Raw genomic sequence first — 24246 nt, 5'->3', positions numbered from 1 at the left:
GAGTCGATGAATTTTATGATGCATCGTAAATCGCTCGCAAAAGCAGGGAGGTGGGTTTAAACTTTAAAGCTTCCGTACTTCGCGTTCATGAGGCTCCCGATTGCTGCCGCTGCTGCTGCTGGTTGTGCTGATTTGAAAGGTTGGCTTTATGGCTCAATTTGTTATTCGCGCACAGCGCTGGAAGAAGCTCATCAATCGATTGGAAAACTTTGGTCGTTTTATTAACACGCTGCGCTTGGAGTGAGTTTAATGTCGCGCCCTTTCCACTCCCATCAGTGCGTAAAAGTGTTCCATTTAGTGCACACAACCGTTTTGCGTGTGATGTGTAACGAGAGTGACAAAATAGTGTCACTACTTTGGCTCATCTCGAATCGTAATGGGATTGCACGGGAATAGCGCCAAAGCTTTCCATTGAGTGAGTGAAGATTTTTTTGTTTTTCTGTTGTGCAAAATCTACCTCCCCAATCGATCGAGTGTTTAAAAAGAAAGGAGGGAATTGTTGCTGTAGCCTGCAGAGTAGTAAAGGGAAAAATAACGTTTTTGTCGGAACCGATTCCGGCTTGCTCCCCAGTTTTCTGGAATCGATTCCGGATAGTAGGTCCGGAACCAGTTTCCGGAATCGATTTCAGAATCGAATAGAAGTGGTTCCAGAATTGGCTCCAGAATTGGAATCGGCTCGAAAATCGGAATCAGCTCTAGAATCGGAATTGGCTCCAGAATTGATTCCGGTATCGGCTCCAGAATCGGGATTGGTACCGGAATCGACTCCGGAATTGGAATCGGTCCCGGAGTCGAAATCAGCTCTCGAATCGGAATTGGCTGCTAAATTAGAATCGACTTCCAAACGGAGTGAGTTTCGGCATCGCCATAAGAATAGGCGTTTGGGTTCAATTCGGATTCGGTTTCGGAAACGGCTCCGGATTCGAATCCGGAATCGGAGTCGATTCCAGCATCGAAACCGGCTCCGGAATTGATTCCGAACACGGAATCGGAATCGGGTAGGTCCTACTCCGAGCTTCCACCACTACTACACAGAAAACCAAACTCAAGGCCTGCTGGGACTCTTTGATGAATTCTTTTGAACAACTTTCACTCAACCAGTCCCCTGAGCGCTGTTGGGAATGTAACGAAAGTTTAAGCTTTCAAGCCCACCGACCCTTGGCCCCATCCGCCAACTGTTCAGTTATCACCATTGCCCTTCGGGGAGGAGAACCACGAGCAACCCCCTGCTTATCTAAAAGCACCCCCAAATTGACCCTTCGACCGTGCCCGTAAGCGATTGGTCGAGACAGAGAGGGTCACAATTTGCACCAACAAAAAAGGGAAGAAGAAAAAAACTGCCACACAAATGGGTTAACTCTGTCGCGGAAACAATTTTCCGCACTCGTAAAAGTTCCACCGAGGGTGATTAATTTCCACCTCGCACACAAGGACATTCTCTCGCCTGCCTGCGGAAGCCAGACCGGACGGCACCAGACGGGGGGGGGGGGGAACTTTCAACCCATGGCCCCTCCCCAGAAAACAACGGCTTTTTGAACGTTTCTGAAGCCTTCACTGTAGACACAGACACACACACACCGAGAGTCATACTTCAAGAGAGCGAGAGATGTTGGTGCGGAGGAAAAAAAGGAAGGCTTTCATCTGGGTAGATCCGAGGGTACTGGGTACTGGGTACTGGGTGTGTGTGTGTGTGTTTGTGTCTCCAGGTCCTGTCCAGGCCTTGGCCACACAATCAATTATCTCCTTGTTGATTCTGACCGCCAGTCGGTGAACGGTTTCCCGGAAGCCATGGCTTCCGGTGGTCACCGGCAACTAGCGCCTGGTTGCTGGTTTTGGGTTTCTTTTTCCTCATTTTGTGTTTTTTGGTTCGGTCCTAGCTCGTTATGGAGCACTCCTAGTCGTACACGTCGACGTCCGTACGATCTCGTTTCGGTGCCGTCCCGGGTACGACTCGATGTGTTTGCTTCCGTTGTTCTCGAGCGAGCGAGATGATGGAAAAATGTGATGCCTTGCTCTGAAGTCGTTCTTTTTTACGTGCCCCTTCTTCTGCTCTGCTGCTTTTCTTTTTTTTTTTTTTTGTCACGCAAGTTCTAGCCTGCCCACTAAAGGAGTCCCGGCTCTTTCGGGTTTCCTGTCGATGACTTCTGGAGAGTCCTTTTGGTCAGTGCCTTTACCAAGCTCACCAGAAAAAAAAGCGACGGCCCTTTTCATCGATGTTTCCTTTGTTCCACTCACCGGTCGGTTGGCAAAATAGTGTCCGAGCCGTGTTAAATTGTGTTCCTTAGGCGCTGCCCATGCTTGGTGTCCAAAGGTGCGGAGCGGAATTCGATTTTCAAGTGGGAACATTCTTCCGAATTGGTGCTCGGGTTGTGCTTTTTCACGTTCCCCGAAAAGAGCGACCAAAGGTATGGGAAAAGGTAGCGAAAGCGTTTGCTGCTTTCATGTGTCTTTAGCGCGTTGACAGCTTCCCGCTTTGGTGGTGAAATTCAGTTGGCGATCGTTTCGTTACACCTACCTCATAATGGGAATTTATCACTCGGATTGGTTTTATTAAAATGTGACACCCCGGGAGGGCTCTCGTACTAATAGAAAGCTTTTTGACATCGAAAGGAATTCTGCTTACTTGCTTCAGTGCTTTTGTGTGGATGATTACGATGAAGAAGGGTAATTCCTTTTATTCGAGATGATTTTGGTGGGAATTTTGGTTATTTATAGCCTTTAGACGTCTTTGTTGTGCTTATTAGTCCTGCTTGATGTGAGAAATCGTAAGAAGTGATTATCCGACGACATTTCACGGAATATTTCTTGTCATGCAGCTTCCCGCTTGATGTCACAACATAACAAATAACCCTTATACTTTGATGCCTTTTGTTCAGATTTCTGCGGCTGAGAGAAGGGCTCCTTCAAGACAAACACATTCAAACATATATCCTCTTTTGATCACTCATTGGCCGTCCCAATTTCACAAAGATGCTACGTTTTTAAACTATCAACCAATTCGGTTTTCATCGTTCAATTTATTTTGTAGAATTTCCAACGAATTGTTTTTTCCCGTAATTGTTTGGATTCGTCTAACGATTTACTTCACGTCTTCCACTTAACATTGGTATCTTATTGGTATTTTATTGATATTAGTATTTAACATAAATACAATTGATCCTAAAATCTTGGTGTTTCGTTGAATATATCGTGCAAAGGCTTCAACCAACCAACCAAAAAACATTGGACCTGTAAAACAATTTTTAACTTAAAGATGTACTAAAATTAAACGAGAACTTTAAGATCTTTTTTGGATTGCAATTCAAAATTTCGGACCAAATTTCAACGCTTCCTCTTTTGATAAACATTCTGAAAACTGCCAAAAAGTACAACTTGCTGTCAATTCAACGAAATAAACCAAGAAAAGCAAATCAAGTAAGAAAAGCCTTCGAGCAAATATTGAAAAAAGATTGCAACCCCATCGAAAGACACTGACTTTCTTTCCATCATCACTGGGATCTTCGCAAAATCTTACACTTTCACCGTACACCCAGTGCCTTCAGCCCAAAACGTACTCGACCTCGCTGGGGGCAGTCGAGTAAATTATGAACCACAGTGCAAGTGCAACGAGTTACCTTTTTTTTTATTCTCTTCCTCTTCCAAAACTCACCCCAAAAGTGATTTTTACAACTTTACGAGCTCTATGAATTTAAATTGAATTTATTAACTTTTGCCTCGAAGCGGACGGCAGTTCACTTCACAGCGTTCGAGGTTCCTGGGACGAACGTTTTCCTTCGTTGCAAGCCAAATGGTGTATGAATTTCAATATGAAGTGTATGTGTGAGCCGGAGCTGATCAGTGAAAAGCAAAACCGGGAGTGCAAAAGTGTCCCCGAGGATACATAAAGGCACACATACCACAGTCAGGCCAAGACAGTGGCTTTTTTTTTTGGTGTACGACGAGCAAACGGGCAAAAGCATTCAATGTACTGAACGTGACATTCGATAGTGTTTAACGAACCCGAAGGGGTGGAGTACTTTTTAAGAGGATTATTTCCCAGAAATGCATCGAACTTGGGGCCCATCCATATTTGGCAAAAAAGGGCGAAAAAAGGAGACTTTGATAAATTTCGGAAGTGACTTTGTACAGTGAAACGAACGTTCTTCCCAGAGGGGGGACTTCTGTAATAGAAAGTGAAGAGCTTTTTGTGCGTGTTGATAGAAGAACAGATGGGTGGCACAAAATGTTCTCACATGCAAGAAGTAAGCATTTCCCTCTTGGGAATACACGCCCAACGCTTCGGAGGACGGCAGTGACACATTCTTCACACAAATTCTGGACTCCCGATGCTTCAAGTGCTGAACCTAGGTCCTTATCGCATCTTCACGCATCGTTAAAATATTGAATGAAAAAAAAAACGCATTGTACCGAGCTTTCGTCTATTTACCTTCCTCTTTTTCTTGGAAGTTGATGAACTGGCCGGACGAGATGCTCATCACACTTGGCGAAAGCGTCATGTACCCCATCGGTGTTGATAGAATTGAAAAAGCCACTCCCAACTCCATCTACTCGTCTACTACGGGTGCCGTTTGCTCATGATGCCGTTTCGATCGCAACGCGCTGATATTGAAACTGCTTATCACGCTGCCACGTGTCTTACACGGCTTAGCGAGCTGTAGCAACACGGCCCTGGCACGAGACATGTGTGTGGTTGTGATCGTTTTTGGAGCACCCGTTTCCATGCAAAAGCTGGAACCGCAGACGCGTCGCACAGAAGACGACGAACACGCGAACCGAAGACAAGTTGTTAATGATAATCCTGTGAACGCGGGCCCTCGCCCTGTACCCGGTCATACGCGGCGCTTGGTGTGTGAAGAATGTTCGCTTTTCAGGTGAACCACATAAGTGGCAGGGTGAATAACGAGTTGTTCCGTTTCGCAACCACTTCACCCCCTTGGGGAGGAGGACGAAAACGGAACAACACATTCTTCATCACCGTGCATCTACGCGGCGTTTTTTTCCGCCTCGGTTGATTTGCCGCTGTCTGTCGAAGACGGTTAACGAAGGCGTAAAAACGGGGAGGCAACCCCACTCTGCGCAGCGGCTTTCACGCACCACCCGTTGCTGCCGTATTGCCTCTAGGTCAACAGAACGACACAAACATCCGTCAGCAGACACAAAGAATGTGCTGCTCCTCCATTTCCATATATTTTTTTTTAAGCACCGTGAGTGTGTTGAGTTGGCTGGTCGGAGGGAGGGAGGAAGGGAGGGAAATGGTTTGTATGAAAATAGGAAAAAGTCGACACAAAACACACACACACACACACACACGCGGACACAGTGGAACTTCTCTCGTGGTTGTCAGCGCGGGAACGTTTTATCCTTTTTTCCGTCAAATTTGTTGTTGCCCGGGAAATGTTGAAAATGAGTTCCAACGTAAAATGGGGTGGGAGAAATGGGAAGGGAAGCAGTTTCCACGTTTCCCTTTTTCCTTCTGTAACCATGTGCCGAGCCGAGAAGTGCTGAACAGAAACAACCACGCAACTGATGTGGCCCAGCATATTTTCTGATCAAAAGGCAGAGGCGATGGTACGGTGCGCGGTTGCTAGGATTGGAGTGGTTGGGAGTGCGTTACATTGCTCCCAAGCTTCTGCAAACGGTTACAGGCGAGCAGAGAGAGAGAGAGAGAGAGAGAGAGTGAGAGAAAGAGAGGGGAATGATTCGCAAACGAAAAATGTACAACATTGCAATGCGCGGTGGGGCGTGCTGTAATAATCAAAAGGGAGATGAAAAATTAGCTTCATAGAATAAATTTTACCAGTCGCGGAAAATAAATTGATAAACATTTGATAATCTTTTCGTTTCAATTCGTGGGTATAAGCAAAGATTACACCATAGGCTGTGGAAAACGGTTCGCTTGAAATATATATTTATTGCTCTGGATTTTTTCTTATTATTGTAGGTTGATTTTTTTTTCACAAAAAAAAAAGAATAATTTTCAATACACAACACAAGAATCATACACAAAACTGCTATAAACTACTTTAAATTGTACAAGTGCATACCCGCTGGCGCTAAGAATAAGAAAATATCTTTACAACTACAGTCTTTCCCCGAGTTACGCGAATAATGCTTTCCGGAGACATTCGCGTAGTTCAATTTAGTTCATTTTTGCGATATATAACTTATTTCATGCGATTTGTGTAGAACATTTGGTTATTTCTGTCTTGTTAGTGATTTCAAACTTCGGGAATTTTTCATTTGACAGTTGATGGAGAAAACTGTACTGATTTGACACCTGAATTGTAAAAAAAAAAATGTCGCGTAACTCTAGTGTCGCGTAATTCGAGGAAAAAACAGTACCACATAAACCTGCACACATCAAATAGCATACTTTTAGGCGTAAAGGAACGGTGTTGTAGGTATAGCAGTAAAATTCATAATTAAAATGTAGAGCGCCTAATTTTTGCATTATAACGGAGAGTCTTTTATCAATTGATATTGCCTGTGTGTGTGTTTTTTTTTATTTCTACGAATAACACTTCAATTGCTATGGTTAATAGGAACGGTAATTGCTTCCTTAAAACTCAAAAAAACATCTCTCCGAAAGATGAGAAGCAAGATGCCTTAAAAAGTATTTAATGTTAACATATTTCAAGACGACGTGTTAATGCCATTTTCTGTGTATTCAACCACCATCTTTTCCTTGCAAACCTTCTTAAAGCTTCACCAAAACCTGCCACAATGCGAAGTCACACGAGCGGGTCTGTGTAATATTCGAACGAACGCGCTTCGTCTCCTGGTCTACCGGACGGATATGGATGGTGAAAATTGTTTTCCAATTTTCCCTCCAATCATCCTGTCCCTCACCTCGAACCATGGCAGCAACGGGAGGGGGCAATATTTTATTCAACACAGAATTGCTCAAACCAATCTCCAGCTCGATTCATTTCCGCCGGATGGTGAATAATGGTGAAATCTCATTTTTCATATCGCAAAGGTGAATGCTCGCTGCTAGGGGAAAAGGTCGTACAGGTACAGGTGAACTTACAAAAGCCTGGGCAGAAGAAAGGAGCAGCAGCAGCGTTGTTTTGCGTTTGTTACAGCTTCCCAGGAACGGGGCGGCTCCGAAAACACTGGCGCCTAAATGTAGGCAACATGACACGCTTGTAGTTACATGAAATTAATATTCGTACCAGCGCTGCACAGTAATTTCACGCAACGCAATGTGTGCACAACGCGAAATCCATCCTTCATCTCTGTCTCTCCCAAACCCAAAAGGAGAGGATAGCGCTGGGGCATGCAAAGAAATAGGAAGAATACGTGCGCGTGCAGTGTAACGAGCAGCTGGCAGTCACATTCCCAATTTTACGTTGCGTCCGAAACCGCTCAAAATCACTTGTGCGAGCGTTGCATTTGCATTCTGTCGGTTGGGGTATTAAAATGGTGCTCTGTGTCCACCGCAACGTGGCCATCATTTGTTCGAGCGGGAGGAGGGAAGATGGATGAACTAATCAACCATTCTGCAAAGGCTGCTGGGCGCTTTGCAAAGCAGGGGAAACTGTTCGCTGCAGCAGCATCGCGAAAAAGCGTTTCACGAACCGCGTATGTGGTGCAAATGTATGCTTGCCTACGATGCAAGGAAGACCTTTTAAGTTTTGGGGCAGGATTGGTGTGCGCACCAGCTGTCGTACGGTTCGTGCAGCAGCGCGAGCAAACAGCATCATGATGGCTCAGGCCAATCCCCCCTAACAGGCATGATATGTGTCAACAGTTTCGGAAGCTGCAGTTGAAAGGCGGCGCTTCCAAAAATGTCGCTCGGCTTGCTGGCTGCTGGCTCTGGCAGCAAAAAAATCCTATTGGATCGGGATGGACGCTCAAATAGATGGATAGAGGAAAGAGCTGCAAAAAAAAGGAAAAATAAGAACATAAAGGAATGCGCGCAACACAAAAGCACACAAATATGCCCAGATGGGTAATGAATCAAACGCTCGCCGTTGAAAAGTGATAGGACAAAGGATATGAAACCGTCCCTCATGTTCGTTTTCTGGACAAAGGAAGAGCTGATCGAGAAAAAACACCATTCCAGCGCGATGCGTGCACAGCCTTTTCCACTTTAAAACTCATTACCCAGCTGACACTGGGAGGCCACCTTCCGCTGCCGCCTCGCTTCTGTAAACTATTTTTGTATCGCTGATGAAATTATGAAACACTAGCGCAAGTAACACGATTATCCTAATTCCTGCCACTGCTCCAGCAATGTCGCTTTTCTTTCAGATCCGCTCGCGCGAACTGCAAAAGAAAACGAACCACTTTCCATTCCGTTCCCGTTTTGGGTGTAACTCAATGAAACAACTTGCAGCGGCTTGGGAGTACAACGGCTTCATAGCCTCAGCTTCACCATTAAACGACACTATTAAAGAATGGACTGCCGAGCGTGGCCAGGGCAGGGAGAGACATCGGGCCCAAGACCTCGTCCGAAGTTCACTGGAAAGTGAGCTGAAACTTTGTAATCAATTTATCTTCTTTAAATTCCACTGCCGCCACTACTTGTGTGAGGCGAAGGGAAGAAATTTTCCTGTGACACACATACACACACAAGCGCTCCGAGGAAACACTTTACAAAAAAGGAAAAGTTCCCTTCCTTCGGGACGACGCTGTGGCGCTGTGTGGTTACTGTCTCGAGGCGGATGGCCTTGGCTGTGCCGTGCTGCAATTAATCTTACATTTCATCTTTTTATCCACCGGTCTTCAGAGACCCACTGGTCCGTTTTCTTCGTCACACACACACACACACACTAACGTTCCGAACGCTCTTGAAGTCTTGAAAGGTACGGATGATGCCTTCGATGCACCACGCCTTAACACGGTGGCACTGCCACTCCAGCGAACTCCCACAGTGTGGAATTTAAACCACAAAAGCCACTCGCTCCACTCCATACCACGAGCAGAATGGAAATATTCGTTGCAAAAGAATATCGAACAGTGTGCGCTTCTTTCAGTGAGCGCTATTCAGCTTAATGCACTTTCCCACCAACTGCACTGCGCCGGTGGGAAGTGCAACAGGGACTACCAGCAGGACGATGATATGGAAAGCTTTGCAGTGCTGCGGGAAGGTAATTCGACAGGCTGGAAAGTTGCGGGAAACGGATCACTTGAACCGCTCGCTTCCCGCGAGTCCCGCGGGAGCAACCTTTAAAAAAAACTCTCACGTTTGAGACGCCTGGCAGGAGTCTGGATGACTAGGCAAAGGATTTTAACGAGACAGGCAGCACCAGCGGGAAGTTGTTAAATGAATTATGGACCAAACACAAACAAACACAGCTGTATGTAGTGTATGATGTGAGCCTTTTTTTTGTATCGTTGAGTGAATTTATGCTGTTTTTGAACTGTTAATTTGCCTTTTTTTGACGGTTACACCAGGGATGTTAGTGGCATCAAATAGGATTGGATGTAAATATTTTGAAATGAAAATAAATATTTTAGTACAAAAAATTTTATAATATGCTTTTTCCCTTTATCATGGTAGATAAATGATAAATTTGAAGAAAAAAAAAATATATATATAGAGCTGTCAAAGAGGGAAAATGTGAAATAAAAACAAAGAGGAGTTGTAGTGCACTGCAATTCTATTCATACCAGCAGGAAATGTTCCCAGACTTGTTACAAACGGGTTCACAAAAATAAGCTACGGGATTAAATTCCTGTCGATATTTTACCAAACAGAATGCCTCAAAGGTAGCTGAGTCGAAAATCTCTATTCAATCAAAATTGACTGCTCACATTGTTCAATACTTCAATGAATGTTTACATCAATCATAATCATACAATTCCGGTTACAATTGAATTGCTAAAAACTTAATTATGATGTTCGTAATTCTCGCAATTCATATCAAACAAGCTTCGACACGGTTCGTTATATTCCATTCAGCTATACGATCTCGATCACTATCACTATAGGAACACAATGCACCGCAACTGTAGGAACAATACCATCATCATGGTTACACAGGATCTGTCGAAAAAAGATAATTTCTGTAAAATCTTTTTTGTTTTTCATGGAAATACGTGTTTTTTTAGAGATATAAGCGTTTCATTTGCATTTAATTGGAATCTGTTAACATTTTCCTTCTTACCGGATACAATTCATGAAAAATAATTATTATCATCGCTGAGAAAAGCATCAGTATTAGTACCATCACCACAAAGAAGAAGTTATGGAAAGTACAGATACATTCTTCCAAAGAAATGAAATAGTTTGGCAATTTAGCAATTTAAAGACAAAGTGACACAAAAAGCTTAAATACAAAAATCGCAAAACATACAAAGCTGTGCTACGTACAATGTTTTCATGTATCAAAACCATACAATTAAAAGGTTAGATAACGCAGAATTTCATTTTTGTTGATTATCATCTCAATAAAACCAACATCAGAGTAGGTTAAATATGATTGTTTCCTCTCATTGGTTATGCCAAAGACGTGTATTTTCGTTTGCAAATAAATTCACCCTTCCATGTAATTGTGGTAAAACAATGAGCGATTAAAACTCTAATACCTGTGTAATTGGATATTAGTGAAATTAAATTCACCTCTGCATCGATAACAAAAAAAAACACCCCTACTTCTTCAACCACCTCTATTTAATCCTCTTTAAACCGATTCCAAGAAAACACCCCTTCCCTCATTAAAGTTCAACCGCTTCAACCCGGGACTAAATAACATCCACCACCACCGCTTCCGACTCGTTACAGAAGTATCCGTGGGGTTGCGAAATGTACGCGTCACGGTACCGACGGCCGTGCGAAAGGGCGACTCGGCCCACCTGTTCTGCGACTACGAGCTGGAGGACAAGGAGCGGCTCTACTCGATCAAGTGGTACAAGGGCAAGCGCGAGTTCTACCGCTACACGCCGCAGGAAAAACCCTCCATGAAGGTGTTCAGCGCCGTCGACGTGGAGGTAAGGCGCACTTCGAATATTGCTGCTGTTTGCGCATCAACTTTTTGGTATCGTTTTACAGAATTATTAAGAAGGGCGGGATTTCCAGAAAGTAGGTTCCGGACGACGGCACCGATTCCTATTGGAATACGGTAGTGAATGACTGTAACTACCATTGCCTTTATCAATTGTTCTTTCACGCATTCATCGCAAGTGACAATTTTACACCCAGCAACAAGTAAGGTCGAATGCAAATCGGGTTTGTGCAAAAGTGTTTATTCTATTGCGTTTCCACGGAAGCATGGCTTTTCAGCACCGTTATTGTTCCGGGAAGGTGTCCTCTGGCCCTTCGGGAAACTCTTAAAAATTCAACAAACTGTCCCAATGGTCTCGAGAGCTTGTCTCGATGACAGATTGTACCCTTTTTTTTGGTCAGATGAGAGAAACACATGAAACAGGACAGCTTGAAATGTAAATGCTTTTAATTTGGGGTTTTCTTTCTACGAAGAGTGACTGTCGCTCTAAGTGTCGCTCAAGCAATTCTTTTAAAGACTCTAATAATGAATAGAAAGCCATCACCATATAGACAGAGTCACATAAAAAAGAAACCGCTGCTGAAGACACAAAAACGCAACACACAAAATTGCACGACAGCGGACAGCGCAAGCTTCATGTGGTTCGCCCCGAGAGCCCTCATGAATCCCCTCATGAATTTCTAATGCACTTCGCTCTTGACAAGTCGAATTCGATTCCGACTAAGAAAATGGAAAGCTGACGGACCCGGACGAAAGGCAGAAGCCTGGAACGGTATTTCTAATTTCATTTCAATCTTTACCCTCGTCCCCCTCCGTCCGGCAACCATCGCGCTCCTTCTCGATCTTCGTCCTTCCTCCTCGCACCATAATCATCCATCATGCGGGCTGTCCGGATAACGATCGGACAACGAAACCAATCTGTTCGGTTTCGATCGATTCATCTTGATTGGGAATAATGGGCGTGAGTGCTTCTCGGTGTGCTGACGGGTGCTCGGGCGAAAAGCTTTTCCACCCTCTGCTCTGCCCGTGCCGCGTCTGAGACACACCGCTCAAGGGGAAATGGTCGGAATGATGCCTTTATTCCACCTCCTCCTTCACTACCTCACCCTAGCTTCCTCATCCACCCCATCGTTGGACCTCACATTCATAAAGCTTCCTCCGCCGGGACGGTGGCCACATTATTATGATGCTGAAAGTGTTTTATTTATCAACAGAGGAAAAGCACGGCCACTGGCGAAACCAATAAAATGGGAATGGTTTTTCTTTTTTTTTTTGGTTTACGCTTTCGCGTCGCATTTGGAAAGCATTTGGCCTCCCCATTGGCCCCGGTGCTGTTTCCTGTCCAGCTTTCTCCCATCACATTCCGGACCAAAACTGGTTCTTAAAGGTTGCTTAATGAGTGTGTATGTTTGTTTGCTTTTGTGTGTGTGTGTGTGTGTGTGTGTGTGTGTGTGTGTGTGTGTGTGTGTGTGTGTGTGTGTGTGTGTGTGTGGTGTGTGTGTGTGTGTGTGTGTGTGTGTGTGTGTGTGTGTGTGTGTGTGTGTGTGTGTGTGTGTGTGTGTGTGTGTGTGTGTGTGTGTGTGTGTGTGTGGTGTGTGTGTGTGGTGTGGTGTGTGTGTGGTGTGTGTGTGTGTGTGTGTGTGTGTGTGTGTGTGTGTGTGGTGTGTGTGTGTGTGTGTGTGTGTGTGTGTGGTGTGTGTGTGTGTGTGTGTGGTGTGTGTGTGTGTGTGTGTGTGTGTGTGTGTGTGTGTGTGTGTGTGGTGTGTGTGTGTGTGTGTGTGGTGTGTGTGTGTGTGTGTGTGTGTGTGTGTGTTGGTGTGTGTGTGGTGTGTGTGTGTGTGTGTGGTGTGTGTGTGTGTGTGTGTGTGTGTGTGTGTGTGGTGTGTGTGTGTGTGTGTGTGTGTGTGTGTGTGTGTGTGTGTGTGTGTGTGTGTGGTGTGTGTGTGTGTGTGTGTGTGTGTGTGTGTGTGTGTGTGTGTGTTGTGTGTGTGTGGTGTGTGTGTGTGTGTGTGTGTGTGTGTGTGGTGGTGTGTGTGGGTGTGTGTGTGTGTGTGTGTGTGTGTGTGTGTGTGTGTGTGTGTGTGTGTGTGTGTGTGTGTGTGTGTGTGTGTGTGTGTGTGTGTTGTACATTTTCTATTGCGCTGCCACCATCCACGCGGGCAACTTTTATTTCTGCCCCATCTGGCCCGGCCGCTCACACAAACGGCTGGGGGAGAAAGGTCCAAAGGTTTCGCGAATACCCGTCCCGTCCCAGGTCGTCGTTTTCGATTACTTTCCCCCACACCCGTGGTGCCCCGTGCTTTGCTCAAGATAAGACAGAAATAATGTCTGTTTTTGTTGCTTTCCAGTCAATAAACAACTGCGATAACGTAGCGACGGCAACGGCACCGGCACGTTTTGTGCGAGGGGGAAAAAAGGGGCACAATCAGCTCCGCTAGTGGGTGGGTGGGTTTAGCTTTTCCATATCTCTTGCGCGCGGAATGTGAAAAACAAGACAAGAGGCGAGAAAAGCAACAAAAACACACAAAAAAGAGAAGAGTTGATGCTGGGAGCCGAGGGTTTTGCGAAGCTTTTGCGACAAATTATTTGCACTGCACTGTACGCGGTTCGAAGCAGAAGGTAGAAAGGAAAAATGTTGCGAGGTGCGCCATGCGCAAAGGTCTGACTAAACCCAAAATTGCAATATTTTGTATGAAAAAAAGAACAACGAAACAATCCCAACCACACTTAGAAAGAGAGAGAGAGAGAGAGAGAGAGAGAGAGAGAGAGAGAGAGAGCAAAAAAACAAGAAAATCCTTCTGCTTAGGGTTTTGGGATGAAAGATTGGTTCCGCAGCGGGTCAGGTGCCCACACACACACACACAGGGATGAAGGGATAAGAAGGGAAACGATCGGTCGAGTTGTTTAGAGCAGCCTTAAATTATCTCGTCGATTTATGGCGGTTTGCTGGTTTGTTTTGTTTTCTTTTGCTGCGAATCTTTAAGCGCTTTTCGTGCTGGCGGTACTGAATTGGCTGAAATTGATAAGAGATGAAGAAAAACAACGGGAAATGTACAAAGTGGAAAGCGTGGTCCACTCAAGAAGCTTTCTTGAATGGGGGTTTTGATGTCTGGCGGAGGCTGTTTACTTGGCGGATTTTTTTATGACCGACCAAAGAATAGACTTATTAAATTTAAACAACCTTTAACATAATTCTCATCATTATTTCACCTTTGAGTAAGCTAAATTAAACGTAAAACATCATTTCCTTTTCAGCGATCGTTATCGAACGAGAGCAATGTGGTTATAAAGGCGCTCGAAACGAATGTTTCGGGAAAGTACAGCTGCGAGGTGTCGGCCGATGCGCCCTCCTTCCACACCATGATAGTTTCGGGTGACATGGAGGTCATAGGTAAGTAGAATAAAATGATTCTAAAACAATTCCTATATATTTTTGTTAAATTTTCAAACGCATGATTCGTTCGCTGCGACACATGTGTAGCGCCTAAATGTATGCAAATTGTAACTATTTTATACAATTACTTTTCAACATATTTAACCCCAATTTCCTCAGCTATTTTATCAATTTTATCTTATTATCACATAAATAACACCAACGTTATATTTGTTACTAATTTTACACTAACGTCATGTTGCTGAAACGTTATACAAACGTAATAACATTCCTTTGCATAACTTCAGGCGTTGCATACGTTCTTGAAAATTTGAAGAAAGTAGTGAAAATACATACTATTTAATCGATTGATGTACAGTCAGTTAGAGGAAAGGGATGGAAAATAGACCTCTTTTAATCTTACAACAATCGATGAACACATCGAAAACGCTCACTGTTTTACGGCTACATCACAAAGCGCAATAATCCGTGTGTCGATAATCATTTAATAAAACATTTCTTCCTTTCTCTTTTTTTCTCTCTTCACCCTTCATCTCAATCGCTGTCAATCGGGGAATATGCGGCGGTAATGAAAACAAAACAAAAACAAAAAAACAACCCCACAACCATCACCACCCAGAACCCCCGCCGGAAAAACCATCAATAACGGGCCTGCAGAGCCGGTACCGGCCGGGCGACATCCTGCGGGGCAACTGCACCTCGATTAATTCTAAACCGCCGGCAAATCTGACGTGGACGATTAATGACGTACCGGTAAGATTTATTGCGCTTCCCTCGCATCCACAGGCGCACGCGGAAAATGCCGGGGGGCGGGAGGGGTGCAAATCACATATTTGCCAACCACCCCGCCCCGGAACCACATGCGGTCTATTGATTTACGGCAAAAACGCATTCATCAACATCGCCGCGAGCGAGCGAGCGGAGAGCTGGACGGATCTGTGTTTGGTGTGCGCCATCAAGCGAAAGGGGAAAGCACAGATCGTGGGCTTGGGGGTTTACCACATTTCCAGTGAAGAAATAGGCCATAAAAACGTGCCTCCCGCAAAGGGAAACGCGTGTGTTTCGCTGCTGGTTTCGGGACGAAAGCTCGTTCCACGCCGCGAATCCGTTCATTTCCGGTGAGACGTTTAAATACAATCCGATTTGTACTAATTTACCGCAAAACGCTCCGGCGCCTGCGTTTCATCGGAAAATCTCTACAGATTAAAGATAAATCCTTTTCAATGGCACGTGTTTCGTTTTTTTTTTTTGCTGCTCCATTTTGTTGTCTCGCCTTTCCTCTTTGGCGCTCTAATTTGTTGGTAAAAAGCATCATCCCACCAAACGCCGCACCGCAAGCCCCGCTGTTCACCACAAAACGCGTGAAGTGATGAAAAGCAAACGATTCAATCGAGAATCATCAGTTTTGCCGCTGGCAGCTCTCCATTCCATCCACCCCTTCACACCACTCATCGATGGATGGAAATCGAATTTTTCGTAATTTCATCCATTTCCTACTGCGAGTGTGAAGGAATCGGGGCCGGGGGCGATTGGTCTCCCCGGGTCTCCCAGCCGATCGAGACGTCAAACACGGTTGCGGTTTGAAGCCACATACCAACAAAAAAAAAAAACATCCCATTCGGTGGGGAAATTGAATTTACACTTTCATCTCCCTACTCCCCCACCGGGAGGCACCTTCTGAGTAAACGCACCGTGTTCGTGTAACCATCCGCATGATAGGTGTGCGTGTGTGTGTGGAGACGGTTTTTATTGGTCGCCATCGTACACCGTGACGAAGCTTTCATTGCCACACCTCGCCTCCCGGGTTGGATGAGTTCGTTTGAAAAGGCTTTTGTCGATTTTCTTGGGAAAATTGAGTTTCAGTCAGTCTGGGTGGCAAATGGAAATGGGTTTCAAATTTTAAGCTTTTCCATGTAAAGCTTGTACATCATTCGAGTGAATCCGAAACAGGGGCTCATCCGGTAAAAAGCAACAAACAAGAAATTGTATTCATTGATTGAGTGTAAATACTTGATGGTTCAATAAAAGATTGTCTTTTTTCGCATTTTTTAATTATTTTAATGAATCTCTTCTCTCTCGCCAGATCATCCCACAGTACTACAAACAGTACCGACCGATCAAGGATACGCACACGGGGCTGGAGACCTCCATCCTGGGCATCAATATTCTCGTTGCCCACGCACACTTCATCAAGGGCAAGCTCAAGGTAATATAGTAAAGCGTAAATCACATTATGGGAAAGCTTATTTCGTTGTGTACCAGTGAAGCCGGAAAAGTTGCACAAAAAATCACTATTTAATCTGTTTTACCTGCTGGTGCGGTGTACAACAAAATCGTCCATCTTTTTCTGTAATCACTTCCAGCTGCACTAGAGTCTGTACAAAAGAATCTCTTTTGCAAAAAAGAAAGTCTTGGCTGAAGATTGTAATTAATATTTAGCACTTGTGTTAATCATGCTGAAAAAACCCTCCCGGGGAAAAAAAAGATGACAAGAATCGGGGAAAGAAAACGGGAAAAGGGTGAATTATAGAGATAGGCAGCGAAGGAAAAGAAGATGGAAAAAAACTCCACCCACAAAGGTACAAAAGAACCCCTTCCGGGCGGATCGCCGGAAGACAAATCTTTTCCGGTAAAGCTGGGATCGGCAGCACAGGTGACGTCGGCGGTGCAACTTCTTGCAAAGCGAAGAAAGCTTGATGGAAAACGCCGCACGCCGTCAGGGTCAGGCGTTGCAGAATGTTATCATTATGTTTCGCCGGTGACAATCAAACCGCCTCGGCAAAGCGATGAAGGGGCGGTTGACAGAGAGGAACAGCTTCCGCGTCCACCATTAGAGGTTACATGGGTCGGTTCCTTTCCGCTGAGATAGCGGGCTATATTTGTTTTTTTTTTCTTTTTCGACGGTTGGTTTAATTCTTAAAAGACAAACACTTTGAGCTTTAGTCCGAAGAGCCGAGCGAAACGAAGAGGAAAAAAACTACGTAAAGAACACACACACATACAGAGTAAAACACACAAATCATTGCCAAACGAATAGAAAACGTAGACTAGCGAGAGGGTTGAACCGAGACCAGGAAACGAGCAAGCAGGAGTAAAAAACAGCTCCCTGAATGCGAGCAGAACGAATGCTGTTAATTAAAAGTTTAATTGATTCAAACAACGGGTACATCCGTAACCGGAAGCTTGCCCGTTTGCACTTGCAAGGGCGGGTTGCAAGGGTGAAGCAAACTTCCTTCCGGTACGCTTTTTCTTCTACGAAACCCGGGCCGTACACTCGGGGGACCTTTGCAACACTGGATTTCCGCCTCGACCCTTTGCACCTTGTTTGGTAAGATTGCTAAAGGATTGGATTTTTAGCACAAGTGCAACGAAACACCGGAAACTGGCATCTGCTATGGAGCTGCTGCTTCCTGCTGATCGGCAATTGCTTCTTTGTTATCATTATGCTGCTGCCCGGTACAAGCGTATAGCTGCAATCGGTGCTGAAACGGACAAACACAGTCGGGCAAAATAGGCAAAACCCGATTATTTGCACCCAGTTTTCTCTCTCTCTCTCTAGTGTATATTTCTTTTCCAATTCCAATGCCTCCCCTTTTCGGGGTACTCCAGCCCAAAACAAACGAGCACAATTATTTAACAATTACTTCTGCCCCCACCCACCTCCTCCCTCTTCCTGTGTTTATTTTTGCAGCTCAAATGCCAAGCGACAATACACCGGATCTATGACGAGAGCAGCGAATGGTACGTGGAGGAGGACCGGCCCCGGATACTGGCGACCGGTTCGTCCAGCGGCCACAATCTCAACCAAATCTATCAGCACACCGTGTACGATGGCGATCAGCCCGATCAGAGCGACATGTACTTAACGGTGAACGGATACAAAGGTAAGAATACTGGAGCGGGGAGGGGGATCCTGTTTTGTAGCGCCTGGTTGCATACTTTCAGGCGAGCGCTGTTTTGGATGGGGAGCAATTTGCAATGCGGGGATTATATTTCCTTTGTTCTGTTTGTTTGTCGATTTGGACAGATTGGTAAAGTGGAGATCCATTGAAAATGAGGCCACTAATTGGCATGTTCGATCTAAAAAAGTGTTGTTTTGTTTTTGAACCGGCAATTAGAGGTTAATTTGCCTCCAGAACAAAGTCCATACGTTTTTTTGTTATTCACTGTACCAGAGGAGTTATCAAAAATAGCAATGCACAAATATCACTAACTGGTTTAACATAAAAATATGTAACCTTACATAAGGCCCTTGAGCCGCTGAGGTCAGTTTTAATAAAATGTTGTTAAGATTTCAAAAATATCTCAATGTCTTCCTACATAGATGAATTTCAGTTGGAAAATGAGGATACAGAAAGCGATCTCTATGCAAATGTATCAGATGAATAATTAATTGAGATATTGTCTACAAAACTTGAATTCAATCAAAAGTGTGTATTATAAAGCCTTAAGAAAGCCTGTGAACTAAATTCAATCCAAGTTAGTAATAATAATAATCTGTAATAATTAGCGCCTGAAAGTATGCAAATCTCAATTTTTAATAGCTTTTTAGGACTATTTCAACCATTGTAGCTGCGTTTTCAAGATTAAATTGTTTTCTTTTATGTATTTTCCTTTAATTTTATCTGCGTTGGATGATAATCTTGAACATCCTCTGTTTTATTCTTTTTCATAACGTCATTACTTTCCTCAGTAAAGTTCCCTCTTCTTTTATCAAGCCCCACAGTCTGCACAACTCTCCTCCCCGTGCATGCTCTTTGTTCTTTGCAGAACAAAGATCCACTCCTGATGGCCCTCAAAGCCCAACGATTTGTCGCTCTTTCTTAGACAAAAACCCACACATGAATGGTTGCTAATGCCCGTATGCTCGACGTGCTACCACTCGCTGCCCGGGTGCCGCTCGATTAGAGCTTGTAAAACACATCCAATCGAAAGCGATAGTAAGCCCGCCGGGCACGAAGCTCGGATGCTCCGTGTTTTGCCATATCTGCATTTTATCGCCTCATAAATTCAACCACAGAAGTATGTTAATACAAAACCCCAAACCCCATCACGGCCACGTACAGCAACGCTCCAGGGCGGCTCTTCACACACAGCTAATGGTGGTGTAGTGTGTAGAGTTTCAGGGACCCAGTTTGAAGTAAGCATTGCGTTCACCAACGCCACCAGTGGGAATGCATCTAACCGAGCTGAATGTGCGAAACGGGTCTGTCCTTCTTGAGTCACCCCGTAACTACATCCATCTTTGCAGCTCCGGTGGCCGTTGGCTCTGGCCAGAAAAGCTCTTGCAAAATTTGGCACATCCCGTTTATCCCCGCCCGAGTGTGTGCCCGCAGGGAAAGTGCATACACTGAGTGCCGAATTTGTGGGCACTTCCCTGCGTTACAAACCACACGCCATGGCACGGAACGGAGGTCCACTTCCGTCTGCCGGTAGCCGCCCGAGCGAAAGATATTAAATATAAATCATTACCGGAAATGGATGCCGAATGGTTGTCCTAGTGCTACTGCTGCTGCTCAGTCGTGCGTGGTTTTGGGGCGCACAATGTACCCAATGCCACTTACCGCGCTGGAAGGGTTTTCTGAGGTTTTACCAGCTTCCTGGACAGGGATGCGAAATCTTACGCCAAACAAACGTGTACATGTTTGGAGCAAATCGTGGCTGGGTTAGAGCGGTGGACATTTTGGAGCGAATGTGTGAAAAATGGTCACAATAATTCATGTTTCCGTACTTGCTCCGGTCGACCATCCGAAAGTGGTGAAAGCGAGTTTGCTCGGGTACAGTGGCTTGCAAGTGTGTACGCTTTTACCAGCTCTCGATGATGCATTACCGCGTGCTTGCAGATCGTTTCCGACCGAGCGAGTTAAGAAGATGAGTGGGACAATTTGTGGCGGTTTTTTTATAATTTAAATCAAGACTTGCATAGGTGAGATATTTCGTCATTTTATAAGAAGTTTACAAAATATTCACTATAAAATTGTTAAAAAGTAGTGCGTTTTGAACAATCCAACCTTCTGGACCAAGTTCAGGATCTATTTTATGACCAAAATTGAATCAAATTTAGCTATATGTCCATAAAAAAGTCAGAATCAATTCCGCGATAGGGATAAGGATCAGCTCCAGCACCGTCATGGATTCCGAATAAGTTCCAAGAATCAATGAGGCTTCAAGATCAGTTCCAGAACCGTCTACTGGGCTCGCGATCAGTTCCAAGATTTTCAAGGGCTCAAGATTAGTTCTTCGACCTACGGGTTTCAGGGTTCAGGCAGGACCTAGTCCAAATTTGTGATGTGAACAGGACCTTTTTGGGGTTGGAATCAGCTCCATAACTAGTATGAGCACAGGGAGATCTTCAGATTTCTTATAGCATGGGAAACATATCCATAATTGCTACAGTATTGAAACCAGTCCAAGAACTGGTTTGAGTTCTAGATCTGTTTCAAGAAGAGAGAGAGAGTTCGGAAACATGGTGGAAGTCGGATCAGTCCCAAGAATGGTATAGATTAGATCATGACCCGCACATTGTCGCGACTGTTCTGGCAAAGGACTGTAATCCAATCATGTTTTAAAGTTCCTGCTATAACTAGTACAAGTTCACAAGCAGATCTTCATTGATTAGCAAATTGTGTAAGTTCGGCGAAAAAGATTGTGAGTATTCTAAATCTATTTTCAATCCAAACGTTCATGGTATATTTATCTACCTTTTGCAGAAAATCGATTGAAAGTCTTACAGATACCGATGTTACCCTGGAAGGCAAAGAGCATTTATTTCAATTCTTCACAGAATACTCCCTAAGAAGCCCGTCCTCATATTCTTCCATGCCGTATCCCCAAAAGGCTGCTAAACAAACTTGGTCCAAATATTCCGTCCAGCAATCATTTTTCGATCGCTTGAATATCTTTCCAATTTCGTCCGATTTTCTCCCTCTACCAATCCAGCGCCTAGCCACAAAATTTTCCTATTTCGATAGGCTGACTCCCCTGACCATCAAAAACCATCCCTTGCACTGCGTTACGGCATAGAAACAAAGCCGAGTTGAGGGCTGGGCGAAACAAACTCCGATGGTGCGGGTTTCAGATGATATAACCCCTTTTTCCTTCCGGAATTTAGGAAGGAAACCATTCGGTTTGGCTGAAAGTGCTCTCCCTTAACTTCCTTGCCTCCATCCCGAACCGGAAAGCCAGTACTCCCGGTTGCAGCAAATTTAAGCCTAGCAGCTACCCGTCTCCCCAACTGCCTTCGAATTGTGCTCCAATCCTACTCCGGGTGCAGGATACCCATCCTTTCCCTTTGCAAAAAGAACTAATAAACCTTAGTAACCGAAAGCTGCAGTTCCGAAACTCATTCAACCAGTGCGGCCCCAATCACACACACACACACACCCAGCACCGTTTTTCTTACAAATTTTCACTGCCTGACTGGGCTGCTTTGAACGGGCGCCTCCCATCGGACCGTGCCTGGTGAGGCATCTTTTCCGCAAAGCTTCGGTGGAAAATTATACCATTCATGCGCTAGCCACTGCTGACCGACATCTCAACAGCTGAATTCTATCCCCAGAATGATATTTGACCAGCCCGTAACGAGGGAAAGGGGGGGGGGCGAAAAAGCAGCCCTCGCACCAACCGGTTCCGGATGACGGAAATACACATTTCGAAGGGTAGAGTTGGCCAGTTTTATGGATCATAAGTTTGGCCACAAACGAACCCAATTCGTTGTGCAGTTTCTTCGTGCCGACCAAATCTCAAGACAAGTGGGTAGAGGGTCGGGCAAAGGGTTCAGTGTAATGTCTTGGGGGAGTATCTTTGAAGTTCATTGCAAAGGGGCAGCGAGTCTCGGTGTAATCAAATAAATGAAGCAGGAAAAACATTGTTTGGTAGAGTATTTATGATTTGAATTTCCGGTTCGAGCAGGCTTTCGGCAGCGGACGGAAAGATCGGGTATGAGGCTCCTCTTATCATGTTTGGTTTGGTATTTTGTGAAGTCTATTGATTAGAAGTAAATCTTGAGGTTGGTCTGAAATGTATCATGGCATCCAGCTCGGTATTCAGTCTAAGTAATTGATTTATTTATTTTCTCTACATTCTTCTTTGTTCTAGCTCGAAAATATTTATATTGTTCAATTGAGCCTTACTGATTCAATTTCGTCTCCCTCTTTTTTAGCGGACAAATTACCCACATCGTCCTCCTCCGCCACGAAGCAGGTCGGAGCGTACGTGAAGGTGGGCTGGATTGCGTTCTACATCTGTACGATCTGCACCGTGCTGCTGTACTCGCTGCGCGTCGGCATCTCCTGACTGTACAACCTGAAGGAAGTGATTAAGATATAAGCTGGCACGCGCGTGTGCAAAGTTCAAGACAGCTCAGAAATGGCATAGAAAAGCACGCAAACGTCTCATTATTGCGATAGCGTACTAAAAACAACTCCTCGGAAGGTAGAAGCTGCAACGCAAACGAACGAATAATGCCTTGACGGATGAAAGATTTCAACAATGGAAACGTGCACACGGCACACAGTTGGACAGCCTGTAACGTGAAGCTCGCAGAACAGTGACGCCGAAAAATGCCGCTTTTTAGATGTAAAATGTAGTAGTAATGTGTTACAGCTGTTAATTAGATTGTTTTAAAACTTTGTGTTGTGTTTTGATTTGGAAATGTTTCGTACGTTTTTTGTTCGGAGGTAGTTGAAAGTGAGCAAAGGAAGTAAACAATCCCTGTAAATAAGATAGAACATAAGTAGTTCAATTGATAAGTGTACACCATGGTGGTAAGGTAAGATAGGTGGCCATTTTTAAGACAAACAAGTAAGCAAACCATTTGCTGTAATAATAGACATAACACGTGCATGAGACAACTGTTTTGTGAGGGAGAATGAAACAAAATAACCAAAAACTACAAACATGTTGAAATCAAAAGGGAAAACAGCGAAAGAACCGTAAAACATAATCTGTAAATACATCTAAAAAAACTCACTCAAAACTGCATTTTGGAGATGAGGATGCCTGCAAATAGGCACAAAGTAAATAAAGCAAACTAAGCGGCGGCACGGTTTCGGTCGTGCAGATTTTGTATTGATAAATGTGCGAACACACATAAACAATCTGAAGAGTAGCGGTGGGATGCCGCCAGGATGCCAATTTAAAACAATAAAATTCGTATGTTAAAAATAGTTCCAATGGGTTGCCTTTTTTGTATTGACTATCGTTGCTCTTGAAGGTAAGAGATGGAAAAGAGCTGTGATGGGTTTTTGTATGATCAATGGTTGGTTAATATTGATTATGGATTTTGAAAATGGCTGTTTTTGTGTTGTGTTAAGCTTCACGTTGAAGAGAAATAGAATTTTGTATTTGTGTTTATTTTGAGTATGTGAGTTAGATTGTGATTTGCAGGTGTATTGAAAATCTGTATTGTTTCTACACACATTATTTGGCAACATGTCTGCCATATTTATCTTTTTCGTTTACTGTAACGATTTCATTTCGACAATTTCATGGTTATTCTATCTTTTTTATTACTGTTTTTATGTGTGCGCTGTAGAGAGGAAGCTTTGACAATTGGTTGGTAACATTCTCATAGTTTAAGTACATTTTTAGTTAATTTTAAATTATTTCAATACCAATATGACAAGAAATACATTATCTTTTGAAGGTATGAACATATTTCTACTATTTTTAACTTCTTTAGCACAGTGCACAATATAGTAGAATGTATTTTCAAGAATAAATAAAGGCTTCCACCACAAAAATAGGAACTTTCGTTGAAATATGATCCATTTGGTGTTATGATTAAATTGTTGCACATTATAAGAGAAATACAAAAACATTACTCAAAAAACAATTACTAGAATCAACAATTCGGAAAAATGTGTCGAGCTTAAGAAGTAGAATGAAAAAAGGCCTTAA

At 44.1% G+C, this 24246-nt stretch overlaps 1 protein-coding gene across 4 annotated transcripts in view; it reads left to right on the top strand.

The window, feature by feature from the left end:
* LOC121596875 overlaps positions 1-23511 on the top strand; it is a 46530-nt gene extending 23019 nt beyond the window's left edge. For all 4 annotated transcript variants that reach the window (XM_041922215.1, XM_041922217.1, XM_041922216.1 and 1 more), the window contains exons 3-8: positions 10733-10938; positions 14208-14343; positions 14966-15099; positions 16430-16552; positions 18038-18230; positions 22508-23511. In XM_041922215.1, coding sequence (XP_041778149.1) covers positions 10733-10938; positions 14208-14343; positions 14966-15099; positions 16430-16552; positions 18038-18230; positions 22508-22641 — 926 coding nt within the window. In that variant the 3' untranslated portion in view covers positions 22642-23511. The remainder of the gene's footprint in view (positions 1-10732; positions 10939-14207; positions 14344-14965; positions 15100-16429; positions 16553-18037; positions 18231-22507) is intronic.
* The last annotated feature ends 735 nt before the right edge of the window (positions 23512-24246 follow it).

This window comes from Anopheles merus, chromosome 3R, assembly GCF_017562075.2.
Source record: "Anopheles merus strain MAF chromosome 3R, AmerM5.1, whole genome shotgun sequence".
NCBI classification, from domain to species: Eukaryota; Metazoa; Arthropoda; class Insecta; order Diptera; family Culicidae; genus Anopheles; species Anopheles merus.
Note: the sequence above shows the minus strand (reverse complement) of the source record. Positions and strands in the feature narration are given on the sequence as shown.